The 18912-nt window shown below is 46.6% G+C and overlaps 1 protein-coding gene across 1 annotated transcript in view; it reads left to right on the top strand.

Moving 5' to 3' along the window:
• Positions 1-16161, top strand: part of STAT5B (signal transducer and activator of transcription 5B) — a 23690-nt gene extending 7529 nt beyond the window's left edge. The window contains exons 5-15 of the mRNA XM_029927046.1: positions 17-196; positions 591-678; positions 753-875; positions 2905-2997; positions 5289-5495; positions 6520-6614; positions 6718-6848; positions 7694-7864; positions 12528-12579; positions 12898-13005; positions 13501-16161. Coding sequence (XP_029782906.1) covers positions 17-196; positions 591-678; positions 753-875; positions 2905-2997; positions 5289-5495; positions 6520-6614; positions 6718-6848; positions 7694-7864; positions 12528-12579; positions 12898-13005; positions 13501-13627 — 1375 coding nt within the window. The 3' untranslated portion in view covers positions 13628-16161. The remainder of the gene's footprint in view (positions 1-16; positions 197-590; positions 679-752; positions 876-2904; positions 2998-5288; positions 5496-6519; positions 6615-6717; positions 6849-7693; positions 7865-12527; positions 12580-12897; positions 13006-13500) is intronic.
• Positions 16162-18912: the final 2751 nt, after the last annotated feature.

Here is an 18912-nt window from a genome sequence, read left to right as displayed (position 1 = left end):
TCTTGTGTCCTTGCAGCACATTCATCATTGAGAAGCAGCCCCCTCAGGTCCTGAAGACCCAGACCAAGTTTGCAGCAACGGTGCGCCTGCTGGTGGGGGGGAAGCTGAACGTGCACATGAACCCTCCCCAGGTGAAGGCCACCATCATCAGTGAGCAGCAGGCCAAGTCGCTGCTCAAGAACGAGAACACCCGCAAGTACGTGTGTCCTCCCCCATATCTGCCTCTTTTCTCCTGTCCTGACTATAGGAACAAAGTGCTTGGGCCTCCTCGCTTGCACCTTGGACTCTCCCGTCATTATATGAGTCCTGTTAGCTCACTGTGCTCTGCTGACAGTCAGAGAAATAATATAAGGAGTTTCTTCTGTGAAAAGAAACACGATTATCTTTCGTTTAGTAGGAATGCATCCAAGAAATTTTTTTATGTTAATATGTATTTATTTCTTGTATATTTTATGCAGCTACCTTTTCCTCTAAATGACATCAGTTTTTACAACGTTCTTAATTCCCCCGCCCCCCCCCCCGGTATAATTTCTACCCCATGTTTACTGAGATGCTGCGTGGGTTTAGAGTCAAAGGTCTCTTCTCTGTAGCGACTACAGCGGAGAGATCCTGAACAACTGCTGTGTGATGGAGTACCACCAGGCCACCGGCACCCTCAGCGCGCATTTCCGGAACATGGTGAGGAGGGGAGAAGAGGATGGATACGGGTTCCCTGGGGGTGTGAGGGCTTCATCCTCTTCTCTCCTTCGCAGTCCCTGAAACGAATTAAGAGGTCTGACCGTCGGGGAGCAGAGTCAGTGACAGAAGAAAAATTTACAATCCTGTTCGAATCACAGTTCAGTGTTGGTGGAAATGAGCTGGTTTTTCAAGTCAAGGTAAAGCCCTCCCTCAGCTGTGGTGTGTGTGTGTGTGTGTGTGTGTGTGTGTGCACGCGCGCGCACGCGTATGAGTTGTTCTGATCACACAGTGCCTTTACTGTCAATGAACAGAATGGGGAGACTTCATCCTTAAACCTGTATCTCTTAGATTCTCTTAAGATCTACAGTAATAAGTAATAACAAACTAAAATACCTGGAGAAATAGGTAGGGATGAATCAAGAGAAACATCACTCCAAATGAATTTGAGTAACAGTTTTAATAGAAATGTCTCTATATTCTTTGTCTCTTTCTCTTGTTCTCCATTTAAGACATTTCCTGCATCCTTCAGAAATATCCAAGCAACATCTCTTTTATTTACTTATTTTAATTAATTTGTTTAATTTACATCCAAGCTAGTTAGCATATGGGGCAACAGTGATTTCACGAGTAGATTCCTTAGTGCCTCTTACCCATTTAGACCATCCCCGCTCCCACAACCCCTCTAGCAACCCTCGGTTTGTTCTCTATATTTAAGAGTCTTTTATGTTTTGTGCCCCTCCCTGTTTTTATATTATTTTTGCTTCCCTTCCCTTATGTTCATCTGTTTTGTATCTTAAATTCCTCATATGAGGGATGTCATCGCAACATCTCTTAGAAAGTGTCTAAAATCAGGGTGTCTGAGTGGCTCAGTCAGTTAAGCGTCTGGCTTCAGCTCAGGTCATGATCTCATGGTTTGTGGTTTTGAGCCCTGCATCGGGCTCTGTGCTGACAGCGCAGAGCCTGGAGCCTGTCTTTGGATTCTGTGTCTCCCTCTCTCTCTGACCCTCCCCTGCTCATGCTGTCTTTCTTTCTCAAAAATAAATAAAAACATTTAAAAAAAAATTTTAAGTGTCTAAAATCTTGGGGTGCCTGGGTGGCTCAGTCAGCTAAACTTATCCAACTTAGGCTCAGGTCATAATCTCAGGGTTTGTGAGTTTGCCGCCCACATCAGGCGCTCTACTGTCAGCAAAGAGCCTGCCTCAGATCCTCTGTCTCCCTCTGCCCTTTCCCTGCTTGCACACACACTCTCCTCAAAAATAAACAAACATTGGGGTGCTTAGGTGGCTCAGTTGGTTAAGTGTCCAACTCTTGATTTCGGGTCAGGACACGATTTCACAGTTTGTGACTTTGAGCCCTGTGTCAGGCTCTGCGCTGACAGTGCAGAGCCTGCTTAGGATTCTGTCTTTCCCTCTCTCTGCCCCTTCCGTGCTTGCATTCTCTCTCTCTCTCTCTCTCTCTCTCTCTCTCTTTCTCTCTCTTTCTCTCTTTCTCTCTCCCTCTCTGTCATTTTGTCTTTCTGTATCTCTCTCTCTCTCAAAATAAATAAACTTAAGAGGCACCTAGGGGTCTCAGTCAGTTAAGTGTCCGACTATAAGGTCATGAACTTGCAGTTCATGAGTTCGAGCCCCACATCAGGCTCTGTGTTGACAACTCAGAGCCTGGAGCCTGCTTCAGATTCAGTATCATCCTCTCTCTATTCCCTTCTCGCATTCTCTCTCAAAAATAAACATTTAAAATTTAACATTCAAAAATTTTAAAAAATAATAAACATTAAAAAAAATAAAATACAGGGGCGCCTGGGTGGCTCAGTCGGTTAAGCCTCTGACTTCGGCTCAGGTCAGATCTCACATTCGTGGGTTCGAGCCCCGCGTCAGGCTCTGTGCTGACAGCTAGCTCAGAGCCTGGAGCCTGTTTCAGATTCTGTGTCTCCCTCTCTCTCTGACCCTCCCCCTCTCATGTTCTGTCTCTTCTGTATCAAAAATAAATAAAAGCATTAAAAAATTTTTTTAAATAAATAAACAAATAAATAATAAAATACAGAAAATCCCTAAGATTGCACCATTGTGAACAGTCCTGTGATTCTTGGAGTCATTGAGATTCTGTATTCGTGGGTGACATTTACTGACTTGAAGACAGAACAAATATGTTGTGATAGGGAAAAACAAAAGCAAGAGAGGAGTGTGTCGCTCTTGGTGCTCAGCCCTTTCTTTTCCTTTGTCTTTCTAGACCCTGTCCCTCCCGGTGGTGGTGATTGTCCATGGCAGCCAGGACAACAATGCAACGGCCACTGTTCTTTGGGACAATGCTTTTGCAGAGCCTGTGAGTGGATTCCTCCAACCTGTGGGTCTCAAGATCTTGATGCTGGTGTCATGAATCTCTTTTTTCTGTGTTCTCCCCCAGAAAAGCGTAGAAAACTGCACTTTTCTGTAGTGGGAAGTAGAGAGTATATAGAGAATGGAAAGAGCATGGGCTTGGAGTCCGGCCAAGGATTGAACTCATGCCTTACTGTTTCCTCCTGTTGTGACCATGGGGAATTATTCACTTTCCCTTTTTGAGTCTAAGTTTCCCTAAGTGTCTGTACCACAGGGATAATAATGCTTTGCAGCGCTGTTAGGAAGATGAAATTAGGTAATATTCAGAGTCTCCTGGCTGGCTCCATCAGTAGAACATGTGAATCTTGATCTTAGAATCATGAGTTCAAGCCCTATATTGGGCACAGAGTTTACTTAAGAAAATAAGAAGTAAAATTAGGTAACATACAAAATACAAAGTGTTTGTCATATAGTCGATACTTAGTAAATATTATTTTGCATCTTTGGGTGAGACCATGAATGGAATTTGGGACTCCCAGTTTCCTTCCAGAAGTTAGACCTCCCAGAAGGTTACTTTAGCTTAGCAGTTGCTTCCTGTGAACTTCCCTCCAATAAATGAAGGTGCCATTCAGTGTGTTCTCCAAATTTTAGGTTATGTGATTCATCCCAAGTCTCTCCAAGAACAAGATGCTTTGTCTAAGGGCATGAATATAGTTTTGTGGATGTATACATCCAGTCCTATCTGAAAACCACTAATGTGTGCTTGTTGAGCATTTTCTGAACATTTCATCAGGAAAACTTGTAGGTGGTGTGCATTTACGGTACAGAGTCGTCCATATGATAGGTATTCAGGAAGTAAAAGTACATGCTTGTCTAACATGATTCTACTGTGACGAGTCTCGTTGAGTTTTCTCAACATCCTCCTTAGGGAACACTATTTTTGCTGCAAAGGTGAGGTTTCTAGCAGAAATCCTACCATGCCCCTTCTACAAATCTGGAGTTTGAGTCTCCTCTCAAGACTCCCTGCCCGCATTGTGTTCTCATAAGCCTCTGGATAGAAGTGCCCCTCTTCTCTCGTTCCCCTCCCTGCCTGCCCACCGACCTCACTCCCCATGTGACTTCGTCATCTCTTGCAGCTTGTCATGTCATTACTAAATAAATTGCCTAAATGTATTTAGGCCTTGCCTGAATAAATCAGCATTTTAACAGTGTCAGTTGTGTTAATGACTGGCATACATCACACGCTGTTTTAGAATAAATATATACCTGTGGGGAGTTATCCTACAGATATATTTGCACGTGTGTCAAATGACATGCGTACACTGCAGCATTGTTTGTCATTGCTAAGGATCACTAGGCTGACACACAGATGTCCGTCTGTGTAGGCCTGGTTAAATCTCGTACTGTTCTTCCAGACCATGGCGTAGTTAGCAGCCACAAAAAGAAATTTCTTTAACATGCTGATGTAAGTAAGGTCTTGCTGAGATAGAAATAAGTGAAGAAAAGGGAGATGCAGAACATGTGGATTTTATGCTACTATTCATAGTTTTTTAAAGGGAAAATGTGTGTTTCCTGGTGTGCATACAATATCTTTGAAGGCATACACAATAAACTAGACTACATGCTTGGGCCTGCTGGGTGGGACACAGGTTTAAAAAGTGACTTCCTCAGATACCCTTCTGTGCTTTTTAAATTTTATGTCATGTGTTGGGAATTGCTGATTCAAAAACATTCTTTGTAATAATGAAAAAAGAATATGAGGTACCAAGGCTGAATGGGATGAAAAAAAGTTTATTAACAATTCATATTGTAACCTGTTTTTAAAAGTGGTCCAACTCACAGTTTCCATTCTTCCACATGCATTGTTTTCGCTTTGAGCTGAAGTTTAAGGGCAAAGATCACACCTGTGCACACATGCGTGAGCACACACATACTCTGTCTGCACTTAGAGAACCAGTCTTTCAGACTCTGTTCCCATGGGGTTTACAACATACACCAGCCCTTTGGTCACATTTTGTTTCTGTGGCCCTCGAACAGAGGGTTAAACTGCGTTCAGCAGCTCGTTTACAGAACCCCACAGATGGTATGGGGTTACTTTTGCCTGTGTGTGAAGAAGGCAAAATGGAACCTTCTGAATCTCACAGAACTGCGTATGCCCTGAAAGTTAGAATTTATCCTCAGGCCCAACAAGGCGAATGTGTGTAACTACATTGAGCCATCAGTGTTTTTGTTTTGTGGGTGGAGTGAATAAATCATGCAACTGTTTTCTTCTAAGATTTTGGCTTCTCTCCCTCTCAGGGCAGGGTGCCATTTGCCGTGCCCGACAAAGTGCTGTGGCCGCAGCTGTGTGAGGCGCTCAACATGAAATTCAAGGCCGAAGTGCAGAGCAACCGGGGCCTGACCAAGGAGAACCTTGTGTTCCTGGCACAGAAGCTGTTCAACACCAGCAGCAGCCACCTCGAAGACTATAATGGCATGTCCGTGTCCTGGTCCCAGTTCAACAGGGTGAGGCACTGGCCGCCAGCTGCCGTGAGATCAGTCCTTCCCAACCAGATGCCTTCCAGAGTCGTCCTACCCCGGGCACTTGTTCTCATGATGTTAATAAAATGTGCCCAACGTAATCAGAAGTTTCTGAATAGATGGATAAGCACATAGCTTTTTTTTTTTGGCAGAAAATTAGATCATTGAATGTTTCTGGGCTTTGTGTGCACCTAGTGCATTTTTTTCCTTTATAAAGGAAACAGAGCAAAGCAAAAGATAATGTATCTCACAAGAAGTAAAGCTTTTGTGATCAGAAGTCCATGGCTCTTTCCCATGGATTCCCCGGTGCTCCCTGCTGTGTGACCCTGCAAAGCCGGGCTTCCCTGGGGCCCTCAGCTCACAAAAGGGAATGCTGGTAGAGGAAACTTCTCCTCTAGCATCGGGGAATTCAGATGTCACCTGTCGCTTCTTTGATTTTATATATATATTTTTTAATGTTTTGTTTTTGAGAGCGTGCAAGCCGGGATAGGACAGAGAGAGAGGGGGACAGAGTCTCCGAAGCAGGCTCTGCACTGACAGCTGTAAACAGCTGTGAGCCCCACGTGGGGCTTGAACTCATGAGCCGTGAGATCATGACCTGAGCTGAAGTCCAACTTTCAACCGACTGCGCCACCAGGCGTCCCACGTCTTTGACCTTAAATCCAACTTTTGTTTCTTTGCGTACAACCTCCCCCACTCCCCAGGTGTTTTAAATGACTTAATTCAAAACCAGCAAAGACAGTCAGCTCAGATCCAGGTGGTGGTTGTAGCAGGGGTCCACTGGGTGTGGATAATCACTTTGTTGTTTTTTCCCCCTTCTTTCCTCCTCTCTATTCAGCTTTTTGATTGTAGGACCATTTGGTAAAACTCCGACAGGCATGTATATTTTACGATTCTGACAGCATAGATGTTTGTTTTCCACTTGACTTTTTTCAGTTAAAGTATATGCAGGCAATATTCCAAGTGTTACTCTTGGCCTTCTTGTGTTCACTGTTGTATCTCCAATCAGGAGAATTTACCAGGACGAAATTACACTTTCTGGCAGTGGTTTGATGGTGTGATGGAAGTGTTAAAAAAACATCTCAAGCCTCATTGGAATGATGGGTGAGAGTCCTTATTTCCTAAGTCAGCAATAGAGTTCGAAGCTCTTCTTGCCTCTGTTAAAACATCACCCTCTGCCTCTGCTCCGTTGGCCTTTGCAATCCAGGGCTATTTTGGGTTTCGTCAACAAGCAACAGGCCCATGACCTCCTCATTAACAAGCCTGACGGGACCTTCCTGCTGAGATTCAGCGACTCTGAAATTGGTGGCATCACCATTGCTTGGAAGTTTGATTCTCGTGAGTTCCTTCCTTTTTAAAACATATCTTGGCCCTAGCTGGCTGCTTCTGTTGCAGAATTACTTTAACAAATGGCTTATTGAGTACTCAAGATTTGTGATGGGGTCAACTCTGAGAAAGGGAGCGCAACAGTGTCACCGTGAGGCAGCCCTTGTGGGATCCTGTCATGGAAAACAGGGTTCCTAATTCTGAGAAACAAATCTGTGTAACCCTTGCCCGGCTGCCGGCAGTACAGCGCTCTGTCCCCCAGTCTCCGCTGCTTCCGTTTTGAAATGTCTGCCTTCTTTTTCGACCCCGAGCTTATTCCAGTGAAGAGTTACTTGGATGAATTAGAATCGTTTTAATTATTCCTTTGTCCTAATCCACATAAAGGCATGGCCATGGATTATTTCCACCCAAGAACAGTTTTTTTCCTCTCATTTTCAAAATAAGAGTAACTCACTAGTTCTTTTGTGACTTAACGATATTCACAGCTTTTCCCAGCTCTCGTGCAGCCTCTGGCTCTGGGCAGGCTTCCTGTCTTGCTCAGATGCTTTTGTATAGCAATCAAGGATCGGAGTCAATAAGGACTATTTCTTCAACAGGAGGACCGGATAACCATTTGAACTTGAAACTACCCAAGATCATTGGTCTCTAAGGAAGTGCCACATGCACTACCTGCTTATTTCCCCATGGCTTTGATAAACGACCTGAGCTACAATACAACCCGTGGTTATTTTTAAGTGGAGGTCTTTATTGGGACAGTTTTAACGAAGAGTCTTTAATTGGTAGCATATTTGGGTTTTTTAAGATTCCCTGTTCTGAAATCATGTTTTAGAATTTGGCTGTTCTGTTTATTGCTCTAGAGGAAAGAATGTTTTGGAACCTGATGCCTTTTACCACCAGAGACTTCTCCATCCGGTCCCTGGCTGACCGATTGGGGGACCTGAATTACCTTATCTACGTGTTTCCTGATCGGCCAAAAGATGAAGTGTACTCCAAATACTACACACCAGTTCCGTGCGAGCCTGCCACTGGTAACAATGTTCGCATTCTGATTTGGTTTTGTTGTGATGTTAGTTTTCTTTTAGTTTTTGTGTGAGTGTGTATGTATATGTGTGTGTCCGTCTGTCTTGCATGAAAGCTGCACAATCGGTATTTAGTTGTTGCCGGTTGAGCATTATTCAAGGCAGTCGTAAATCCTGAGCCATATTCTTCAGTCATATAGAAAACATACCTGCTGCTAACCCCAAATATCAAATGGAAGGGAACAAATTTCTTTTTCAAATTGCTTTTATTTATTTTCATTTTTTTAATGTTTACTTGTTTTGAGAGAGAGGGAGAGCGAGCACACGAGTGGAGGGAGGAAAAGAGAGAGGAGACAGAGAATGCCAAGCAGGCTCCGTGCTGTCAGCGTGAAGCCCAACGCAGGGCTCGAACCCACGACCCATGAGATCATGACCTGAGCCAAAATCAAGAGTCCAACGCATGGGGCACCTGGGTAGCTCAGTCAGTTAAGCATCCGACTTTGGCTCAGGTCATGATCTCATGGTTCGTGGGTTCAAGCCCCGCATTGGGCTCTGTGCTGACAGCAGCTCAGAGCCCTGGAGCCTTCTTCAGATTCTGTACCTCCTCTCTCTCTGACCCTCCCCTGCTTGAGCTGTCTCTCTCTGTCTCTCAAAAATGAATTAAAAAACATTAAAATAAAAAAAAAATTTTAAGAGTCCAATGCCTAACCGACTGAGCCACCAAGGCGCCCCTCAAATTGCTTTTTTTTTTTTTTATTTTTTTATTTTTTAATTTTTTTGTTTTATTTATTTTTGATACAGAGAGAGACAGAGCATGAGAGGGGGAGGGGCAGAGAGAGAAGGAGACACAGAACTGGAAGCAGGCTCCAGGCTCTGAGCCAGCTGTCAGCACAGAGCCCGATGCGGGGCTCGAACCCACGAATGTGAGATCTGACCTGAGCCGAAGCCGGAGGCTTAACCAACTGAGCCACCCAGGCGCCCCTCAAATTGCTTTTAAAACAAGCTTAGAGCAAGCAAAATTAGAAAGATAAAATTCGTTTTTCAAAACAGAGATAGTTTTATTGTTTTCTGAATCTAAAAGTATTCTGTATTAATTGTAAAATTTCTAGAAAAGTATGGAAAAGAAAATAGATATAACATCTTTCATCCAGAGATTAACCACACATAAAAAAATAATGTAGTGTATATTCTCCCTGTCAGTGTAGAGATGTATTGTTCAGTCAGTCAGTCACCAGATGCTTGTTGGGGACTTCCTGTGTGGAGGTTACAACCTGGTAATGGAAGGAGGACAACAAACACGTGTATTCAGTGAGGGATGCTGTGAAGACACGAAGCACGGGTAAGGGGTAGAGACAGGACAGGGAGGAGGCTGGGGTGGGGGTCAGCATTTGAGTGGAGTGGTCAGGCAAGGTCTCTCTGAGAAGGTGCTGTCAGCACAGAGCTGAATGAAGTGAGGAAGCCAGCCGCACAACGATCGAGACCAAAACCTTCTAGGTTGAGAGAATTGCAAAAACCCTGAGGTGGGAGTGAGGCTGGTGAATTTGAAAAACCCCATGAGGGCCCAATAGGCCAGAGCTGAATGAGCAGGAAAGCGTAGGAGGTTAGAACAGAGCAGTGTAGGGGTGCCAGATCATGTCAGTCAGACTTGGAGTCCAGTAAATGGTTTGGATCATATTATCCATCATCTTTTGTGATCTGATTTTTTTTCCACCTAAAAATATACCATAGGCAGGGGCACCTGGGTGGCTCAGTCTGTTGAGTGTCCAACTTTGGCTCAGGTCATGATCTTGCAGTTCATGAGTGCAGGCCCCGTGTTGGGCTCTCTGCTGACAGCTCAGAGCCTGGAACCTGCTTCAGATTCTATGTCTCCTTCTCTTGGCCCCTCCCCTACTTGTGCTTTGTCTCTGTCTATTTCTCTCAAAAATAAATAAAAGCTTTTTAATAAATTAGAAAATATATATACCATAGGCAGAGTTGCAGGTCTCTAAGTATAATCTTACAACATCATTATAATGATTGCGTAGAATTCCATGGATGGTGATTCAATGTCAGTTATTTGAGACACTGACAACTTAAGTTAGTCACAGTTTTCTGTTGTGAATTGATACTGAGATAACCTGGGAATGCCTGGGTGGCTCAGTTGGTGGAGCATGATCTTGATCTGGAGGCCATGAGTTCAAGCCCTGTGTTCAGTGTAGAACTAACTTAAAAATAATAAAAATGAATAAATAAACAAAAAATATTGAGGTAACCTAGTATATTCATCTTGTTCAACTATTTCCCTGGGGCAAACTCCTAAAGTGGAATTTGCATCAAAGTATATACACGCTTTTTAAGCATCTTGACAGATCGTCACAGACCCCCCCCTCCAGAACGAGGGATCCGTTCTCATTCTGGCCGATGTCTGTTGGAGCGCCTGCTCCTCCATCTCCTGCCAGCCGTAGGTTCTGTTCACTGACTTCTCTCTTGCCGGTCTGACTGGCATAAAAATGGTGGCTTTGTTCCTGTTTTCATTTCTTTGATTCTAAGCAAGATCAAAACATCTCTTCATATAGTGATAATAGCAGTGGTAACTAGAGTAATAACAGCTGGCATTTGTTGGGTCCTCCGCGTGCTCCGGGCCCTTCCTGAGCGCCTTTCACAAAGTGTATCATCTAATCCTCGGAACAGGTCTGTGAGGCACGTCCTGCCCCTCCCCTGACTTTACATAGGAGGACTTGAGACACAGAGAAGTAAATAACTGGCCAAAGTCCACACAGCTAGAAAGTGACCGAGCCAGGGTTTGAGCTCAAACAGTCTAGCTCCAGAATCTGTATTTCTTCACTTCACATTACTGGCTGTTTCCATTTTTTTCGGTGAAGTGTGTTTCTATTCCTTGTCCATTTTTCTTTTGGAGTTCCATCTTTTCCTAGTAAGGTGGAATTATTTTTATATAGTAAATAAGCCTTATATTATATATTGCAATATTTTTCTCAGTATGCCATTGTTCTCTTAATGTTTAAGTTTTATTTTGCTGAAGTGCTGCAAAACCTGTATTTCCTCTGCAGCCTGATCCGTCAGCCTTCTTCCTTTAGAGAGCCCGTCTTTTATGCCATGCCCTCCCACCCCGCAGCGATGGTTCTGGTTCTAGGTGAGGAAATAAGCCTGAGTGTTGCAGGTTTATGTGGTAATTTGGGGTTAAACCTACCATGGTTTCTTTTTGTTAGCACAGCTAGCTTCGGTTTTTAAATCCTATTTTTTTACAGCATTTCTTTGGTTTTTGTCTTTTTTGCCAATCCATAAAATTCTTTAGAAACTGTAAAGCACAAAAAGCGTGCAGTATTGTAAAAAGGCAGCTCCTGACATGTGAAGCCTTAGAAGAAGGCTTAGAGTTAGAGTAAGAAGCAACTTGTGAACTATGTGACATTTCACCATCTTGGACTGTTTCGCTGACAAACTCTTCATCCTCCTGACCATGGTGTCCTCCTCCTTGTCTGATATCATTAGGATCATACGTATTCCTGTACTCACATACCCGAGAAACAGGACTTCATTCACCAACCTCAGACTGTCACATTCCTACTACTCACTTAACTGGATTTCCACAGCCAGCCTCTCACAAAGCTAACTATGGCTGACCAGACCACTCTCAGGTCCGTCCCCTAGCCTCCCACATCCCAGTGGGGATTCTGGGGCGAGTGAAAGACATGTGAGCCGCGGGGCATGGACAGTCCTCACCTGGATGAGTGACCATCAGATGAACCCCAAATGTAGAAACCCCACAGGCACAGCAGAGCACACAGACACCTGCGTGACACTCCCTTTCCTGAACTCAGAGTCTGAGTCACCCCAGGGACCACCAAGTCAAATTCATTCCTTTCTTTGATTTCTCTATGCAGCCCTGACAAGTGTTTGTACACCTGCCACTTGAACGTCTCCAGGGGTCGGGAAATCAGTTCTTCCCCAGACAACTCGTTTCTTTTGTGGGCAGTCCTAAAGTTCTAATTATGACAGTGTCCTTCTTTCTGTGATTGAAAATGTGTTCCCTCTTGTGTCCTCTTCTGATCTCCTAACATCGTTCCCTGAGACGCAAAGCAAATCCTGCCACTCTGCTATATCCGTAACTTTAAACTTTTAAGATGTTTTTTCTTTTTACACTTAATATGCAATTAATGTTTGGTTTAGATTTGTCCTGAAGCATATAGTTTCTGTGGCTTGAAGAATTTATTAACACATCCAAGCTAATGTGGAAGATGTCTTAAAATATAGTTTTAATTTTTTTAATGTTTTTTATTTATTTTTGAGGGACAGATAGAGACAGCACGAGTAGGGGAAGGTCAGAGAGAGAGGGAGATACAGAATCGGAATCAGGCTCCAGGCTCTGAGCTAGCTGTCAGCACGGAGCCTGATGTGGGGCTCAAACCCACGAACCGTGAGATCATGACCTGAGCCGAAGTCAGACATTTAACCGACTGAGCCACCCAGGCACCCCATTAAAATATACTTTTAATATTGAGGCTTCTCCTATACCAGCTCCTCCCAAACAGATTCAAATATTAAGTGCTTGTATCAGATCCTAAGATAGAATTAGGCGCTTGTGTCCTGTCGTGAGAAAAGCTGTGATTCTTAAGGGAGACTGCATTTTTATTTCATTGAGAACTTCGGTTCTCATCACCGTACCCCCCCTTGGCAGCTAAAGCGGTGGACGGATATGTGAAGCCACAGATCAAGCAAGTGGTCCCTGAGTAAGTATCCAGGGTCCGGCCCTGGTCTCCTGCTGCTTCCTTTCTCTCCCCCACCCCCACCCCTCACCGCTGCCCCTCCTGCTCACAGGCCGGGTGGAACCCAGCACCCCCTGACCCCCTGAAACCTGGCTCAGCGCCGGAGAGGGGACTGGGCTTAGTCTCAATGGGACCAGGACCCAGGACCCTGCTCCTCCAGCCAGACCCCCACGCCCTTTGTCCTCCCACACCCCAAATAGATGTAAAAATGCCCCCCCCCCCAGCCCTCCCTGGTCAGCTGCTGCCCTGAGGCCACTGAGGGTCCTCCTGTTCCTCCTGCAGGTTTGTGAATGCGTCTGCAGACTCTGCCGGGGCCAGCGCCACCTACATGGACCAGGCCCCCTCCCCAGCCGTGTGCCCCCAGGCTCATTACAACATGTACCCGCAGAAGTAGGTTGTGCTCTCTGGGGCTCCTCAGGGAGGGTCTGGGTCCCTGGCCTCAAGCTGGGTCCCTGGGGGGCTGGTGGACAAAGGGACCCAGAGCTCCTGTAGGTCTGAGACCACCCAGGCCAGGCGCCGGCATATGTCCAGGTGGGAGAGAGATTCGACCAGACGTATTAGAAGTTTAGAATGGGGTTGGGTGAATGTCATCTACTCTTCTCTCCCAAAATGAAGATTTTTCTTGCTTTGTATAAGGAGCACATGGGCTTTAGATGTGTGGACAGCCAGGGTAAGGGGCAGCTGGGGTGGGTGTTCTAGTCTGAGTCACTCTGTCCAGATAGCAAAGGACTCTACTCCCCAACTGTTCAGATCAGGAGCGTCTTCCTCCTGAAGCCTCGGCCGAGTGCACAGGCCACTTGGGCTGTTCACCTAGTGGAGGGTGGGGCTTGGGGTGGCCTCGGGCAACCTTTCCCTTCCCTTTATGTCTTCTCTTTTTCTCCCAAGCCCTGACCCTGTCCTTGACAACGATGGGGACTTTGATCTGGATGACACAATGGATGTGGCGCGGCGAGTGGAGGAGCTCTTGGGCCGACCTATGGACAGTCAGTGGATCCCTCACGCGCAGTCATGACGCCCCCATCTCCATCTTCAGCTTCTTCATCCTCGCCAGAGGAGTTACTCTTGTGGATGTTTTAATTCCATGAATCGCTTCTCTTTGGAAACTATACTCATAATGTGAAGTGTTAATACTAGTTGTGACTTTAGTGTTTCTGTGCATGGTGGCACCAGTGCAGGGAGCGTGTGTGGGTGTGTGAGTGCGCGTGTGGGTGAGTCTTCACGTCAGGCTGTTTTCTCCCCCTTGCTGTCCAGAGTTTAATTGCAGCACTGGGGCCATAAACAGAGGCTGTGGTTGTTTTGACCTTGTGCAAAAAGGCAGCAGTTCCATGAACCCTGGAACTTGGCCATGTGTCTTGAGGGTGGCTGAACTTTGACCTGTGGCTGTTGGAGTCAGAGAAGGACAAAGGGAGGAGAAAGCACCTCTCCCGAGAGGTTTGTCACTGTGTCTGCAATTGATACCTAACAGTGACTGTCTCTGCTTGCCTCTGAAACGTACAAACTGCCTTTTGAAAACGAAAGCCGTCCTCCCTCCTTCCCTCTCCCCGACTCCCGTTTTCCTGGGTAGGGATGGGAAAGGGGGGACATATGGTGTTGGGTCAAGGGAAGTCACAGGCTGTCTGATGGGTCGTTGCTTTTTAAGTAACACAGAACCCGTCTACATGTGCTCTCCCTCCCCCTCCTTCCACCCCTTGTGACTTGCCCCTCGGTTCTGTGTGTGTGCATGTGCGCAGACACGCTTGATGAACGAGAGAAAAGAGGGTCACATGACCGTGGCTTACAGCGCTGATGCCCTTTGTGGCCCGGCCAGAGTGGAAGGCCGGGCCATGACCCGCGGCCGCTGAGCGAGCTGCCTTGCTACCCGGGGCAGCTGCCCTCCCTCCTCCCACCCCCCCACCCCCCCACCCCTGTCTGCCTGTCCTTCTGCCCGAGCGTGGCCACCCCACAGCTCACTGATGGAGGCCAATCACACAAGCACACACAAGATCACACAAGCGGACTGGTGTTTTGTTTCTAAATCAGAGGACTTCTTGTTTTGCACTTCCCACCCCAATCTGACATCACAGCCCTTTCTTCCTGGGGCAGGTCCTGTGCCATTCACACCCGGGTCACCTCGGTTCCCTTCGCTGTCCGCATGGGCCGTCTCCGGGAGGGGCTGGTGGGGGTGTAGTCCGAACCCAGGGCCAGCGTGCCCAGTGGCCTTGTTGCCCTCTTGAGATGGGCTGCTGGGTGTCAGGAGTGGTGATTTGGGGAAACGCAGTCAGTGGGTTTCCGAGGAAGTTTGGTAAGATGCCAAAACCAAACAGCTTCAGTATAACGTCCATAATTTCTTCCATAGCTTTACCCCAGAAGGAAGGAATGGGCTACAGCAGTCAGGTGGCACAAGGGGGAGCAGGCGTAGCTTTCGGGGTAGGCTTAAAGGTCACTCAGCCCCGGCCCCCTTCTCCGAAAGAAGGAATGACCACACCAGGAGAGAATGGCCCTAAAACCTTATTTTTATACATGTGAGTAAATAAACATATTTTTTTTACAAAAATGACTTCTGAATTTATCAGTGTTTTGATGTTAAAGGAAAATATTCCTCTGTAGTAAATTATTTATTGGAAGATGACTTTTTAAAAGCTGCTGTTCGCCCTGGCTTGGTTTCATACACTGATTTATTTTTCTATGCCAGGCAGTAGACTCTCTCTGCCTCTGAGGAGCAGGCCAACCCCTCCATTGTACCAGCAGTGACATAGGATGTCACTCAGCCCTTTATATGCCCCTCAAGATTTGATTAAAATTCCACCCATGAGGATGAGAGTGTCGGGGCAGCGGGGAGGAGGGGCCCTGACCGCTCTCGGACCCGGTCTTAAAGAGCCCTGCCCTGCCCGCCCCTTGGACTTCACCAGCGCCAGCCCCTGATGCCGCGGTGGGCAGGCTGGGAGCTCCGTGGCCCCGGCGGGGCGGGACTGACCCACCTTCACGTTGGCAGGGACTCAGCCCCGGGGCGTGCTGTGGGCAGAGCTCGTCCTTTACGGTTGGCACCAGAGATGAGGGAGACAGGAGCCGAAGAGTGTGTGGCTGCCCCGAGGAGAGGGGGCCCACGCTGGCACGGTCGCTGGCCTGTCCTCCGTCCTCCTGAGGCTGTGCCTGTAGATGGGAGAGATGTTTGACTGAAGGGTATGCTCGCTATCTGCGTTGTGTTTTCTCTTTTCTCCCTGTTCCTGCAAACCACAAAAAAGGCCATGGCAGGTCTTGACCTCCTCTGCCTCTCACTCGCCCCCAGACACACACACACGTAAGTCATCAAGCGTTTCAATGTGTGGTATGTGCAGGGCTTTTGTAAGGGGGTGGAGAGACTAAAAGTGAATAGAACTTAAAGTGGAAGTATACTTTTTATAATTTTTCTTTTTAAAACTTTGTGAAATTATTTCAGATACATATTTTAGTGTTGAGGCAGATTAGTATATAGCCACCAAAAAAGTATTGTGTACAATTGGGGGCAGTCACAAAATTGTGTATTTTATGTTACAATAAAGGCTTCCTTCTCTGAAGGGACAATATTGAGTTCTGTTTCTCTTTTTTTTTTTCCATCAAGATGGCCAGGGAGAGTGGCTTTGACAGGGAAATATTTGCGATCGTCATTGTGACTGTGAAAGCGGAACTGGTGGCCTCAGAGAGTGTGTCTTCAGCTTTGATGACGGAGGTATTTCATACCTTCCTGTTCATATGATATTCTAAAAATCAGAGTGATCATCTGGACCTCTTAGCCTCCTGATTCCACACTCTTCCCATTACAAAGCTTACCCTTCAATTTTGGCACATTCCGAGTGCCCGCCCTGAGCTGGGCATCATGTGTGGGAGGAGAAGTTGTTCTGCCCTCAAGAGGATCTCGACCTAGGAGAGACGACAGACATAACCAAACAAGATAGGAGATTGGCTCACGCTGCAATAAAGCTGTCCTGAGTCCGTCAGGGACTACAGAGAACAGAGAAGGGCACCAGTTGGCTTGAGCTGACCCCTAACCAACATAGGAGTCAGAGAGGAGAGGCGCTCAGCCCGAGAGACCAGCGCAGGCAGAGGCTGGAGATGAAGGCGGGCCGGATGTGGCCGGATAGAGGGTGACGGGTGGTTCTCAGCTCAGGCCTGCATCACGATCTCCTGGAACACTGGTTAAAGTGCACATTGATGGGCAGCGCTCCAGTTTCCCAGTCAGTAAGCCTCAGATTTTGCATTCTTTTTTTTTAATTTATTTATTTTGAGAGAGAGTGAGCAAGGAAGGGGCAGAGAGAGAGGATACAAACCAGGCTCCATGCTGACAGCAGAGAGCCCCTCACAGGGCTGGAACTCACAAACCATGAGATCATGGCCTGCGCTGAAATCAGACATCTAACCTACTTAGCAGGCACCCCAGAATTTGCATTTCTAACAAGTTCTCAGGTGATGTGGGGGCAAGGACCACACTTTGAGAACTGTGCCCAGTGAAGAAGCCTAGTGTGCCAGGCCAAGAGTTTAAACTTCACCTGAGCATGATGGTAAGTGAACCTTACCAGACTTTAAGCAAGGGAATGGCCAGAGTCACTTTAGGAAATACTATAGTGACACTGTGTACAAGAGATCGAAGGGAGGCAAAGGAGGGAGCCAGGGATCAGGGGAGGCTGTTTCAACAGCGCAGGTCAGAGGAGAGGAGGTTCTAGGTGAGGATACCATGGCAGTGGTCCCGAGGCCTACTACGCACACAGTGAGCAATGCTGGAGAGCAGGATTGGAGTCTAGAGTAATTCCGGGTTTCTGGCTCAGAAGTCGCTGACGGAGATGCTCCTCAGGAAGACGGGGAGGGAAGATGTGGGAGAGGAGCAAGTTGGGAGCAAGGTCGAGTACAAATCCGGATACGTTGGAATGTCCAAGGGGACATGGGTGTGCAACCTAAGAACGATCAGGGCTAAGAGATACGGATGTGGGGAGCAGGGCGCGACAGAGAGGCAGGATGTGACACCGAAAACTTCAAATCTCTCCTCCAGAGAACTGACTTCATTTGCAAGGGAGGTTCCAGCTCAAGGGTGCTCTCAGAAACCTGGGAGGTTGTGAAAGGCAAATGGCAGGAGAATGATGGCTTCCTTGGAGACAGAAGTTGAACTGGCCTGGCTAGTGTGCTAGAGAGAAGTGGGGAAAGAGACAGCTGAGAGGGGCTCTCTCGGGGTCAGAACAGATCTCATGCACTGGCCGTGAAGCTATCCTTCCAAAAAGCCTGAATTTGATTGGATCAGTTTGTGGAGCAATTTCTTCCCCCAAAGCATTGTTGGAAAATATTAGCAATTAGCCAACAATTTGTGTAGTTTACCAGCTGGGTGTGGTCAGGGAAAGAGACAGGTGAAAATCACTGTCAGCTAGTGTGACTCGGCATACTGAAGTCTGCACCTCCTTCATGAGCAATAGCAGAGGCTTTGTGCTGTAGAGAGGTGGGGGCAGGGGGTGGGAAGTAGATGGATTCACTAAAATGATCCAGCCAATCATTAAACAAATAACAATAACAAGCCCTGGAAATTTTACAATTATATGGAAGTTAAACAATATACTCCTAAATAACCAACTGAAAAAGAATAAAGTTGAAGTCACATGTCACAGTAAGTCCAAACTTACTACAAAGCAACAGTAATCAACAGTGTGATCCTGACGTCAGGATAGACTATGGATCCGTGGCTAGAAGGCAGGGTCTGGAAGGAAACCCGTGTGTCTGTGGTCAACTGATTTTTGACAGGAGTGCCGAGACCATACAATGGGGAAAGAATAGTCTTTCCAACAAATGGTCCTGGGACAACTGAGTAGCCACATGCAAAAGAATAAAGTGGGGGTGGGGGTGGGGGCTGGGTGGCTCAGTAGGTTGACTATCTGACTTCAGCTCAGGCTGTGGTCTCACAATTTGGGAGTTCGAGCCCGCCTTGGGCTGCGGCTGTCAGACTGTCAGCATGAAGCCCACTTTGTATCCTCTGTCCTCTTTCTCTGCGCTTCTCCCGCACACATACGTGCACATACTCTTTCTCTCAAAAAATAAATAAAACATTTAAAAAAGAATAAAGTTGGAGCCTGATGTTACATCACATACAAAAATTAAAATGGATCAGAGACCTAAATGTAAGAGATAAAACTATAAAACTCTTAGAAGAAACCATAGAAAACTTCATGACGTTGGATTTGGCAGTGGTTTCTTGGCCATGACACCAGCAACGTAAGATAGATAAATTGGACCTCATCGGGGCACCTGGGTGGCTCAGTCAGGTAAGCTTCCAACTTTGGCCCCGATCATGATCCCATAGTTCGT

Source organism: Suricata suricatta, chromosome 17 (assembly GCF_006229205.1).
Source record: "Suricata suricatta isolate VVHF042 chromosome 17, meerkat_22Aug2017_6uvM2_HiC, whole genome shotgun sequence".
Taxonomy (NCBI): domain Eukaryota; kingdom Metazoa; phylum Chordata; class Mammalia; order Carnivora; family Herpestidae; genus Suricata; species Suricata suricatta.
Note: the sequence above shows the minus strand (reverse complement) of the source record. Positions and strands in the feature narration are given on the sequence as shown.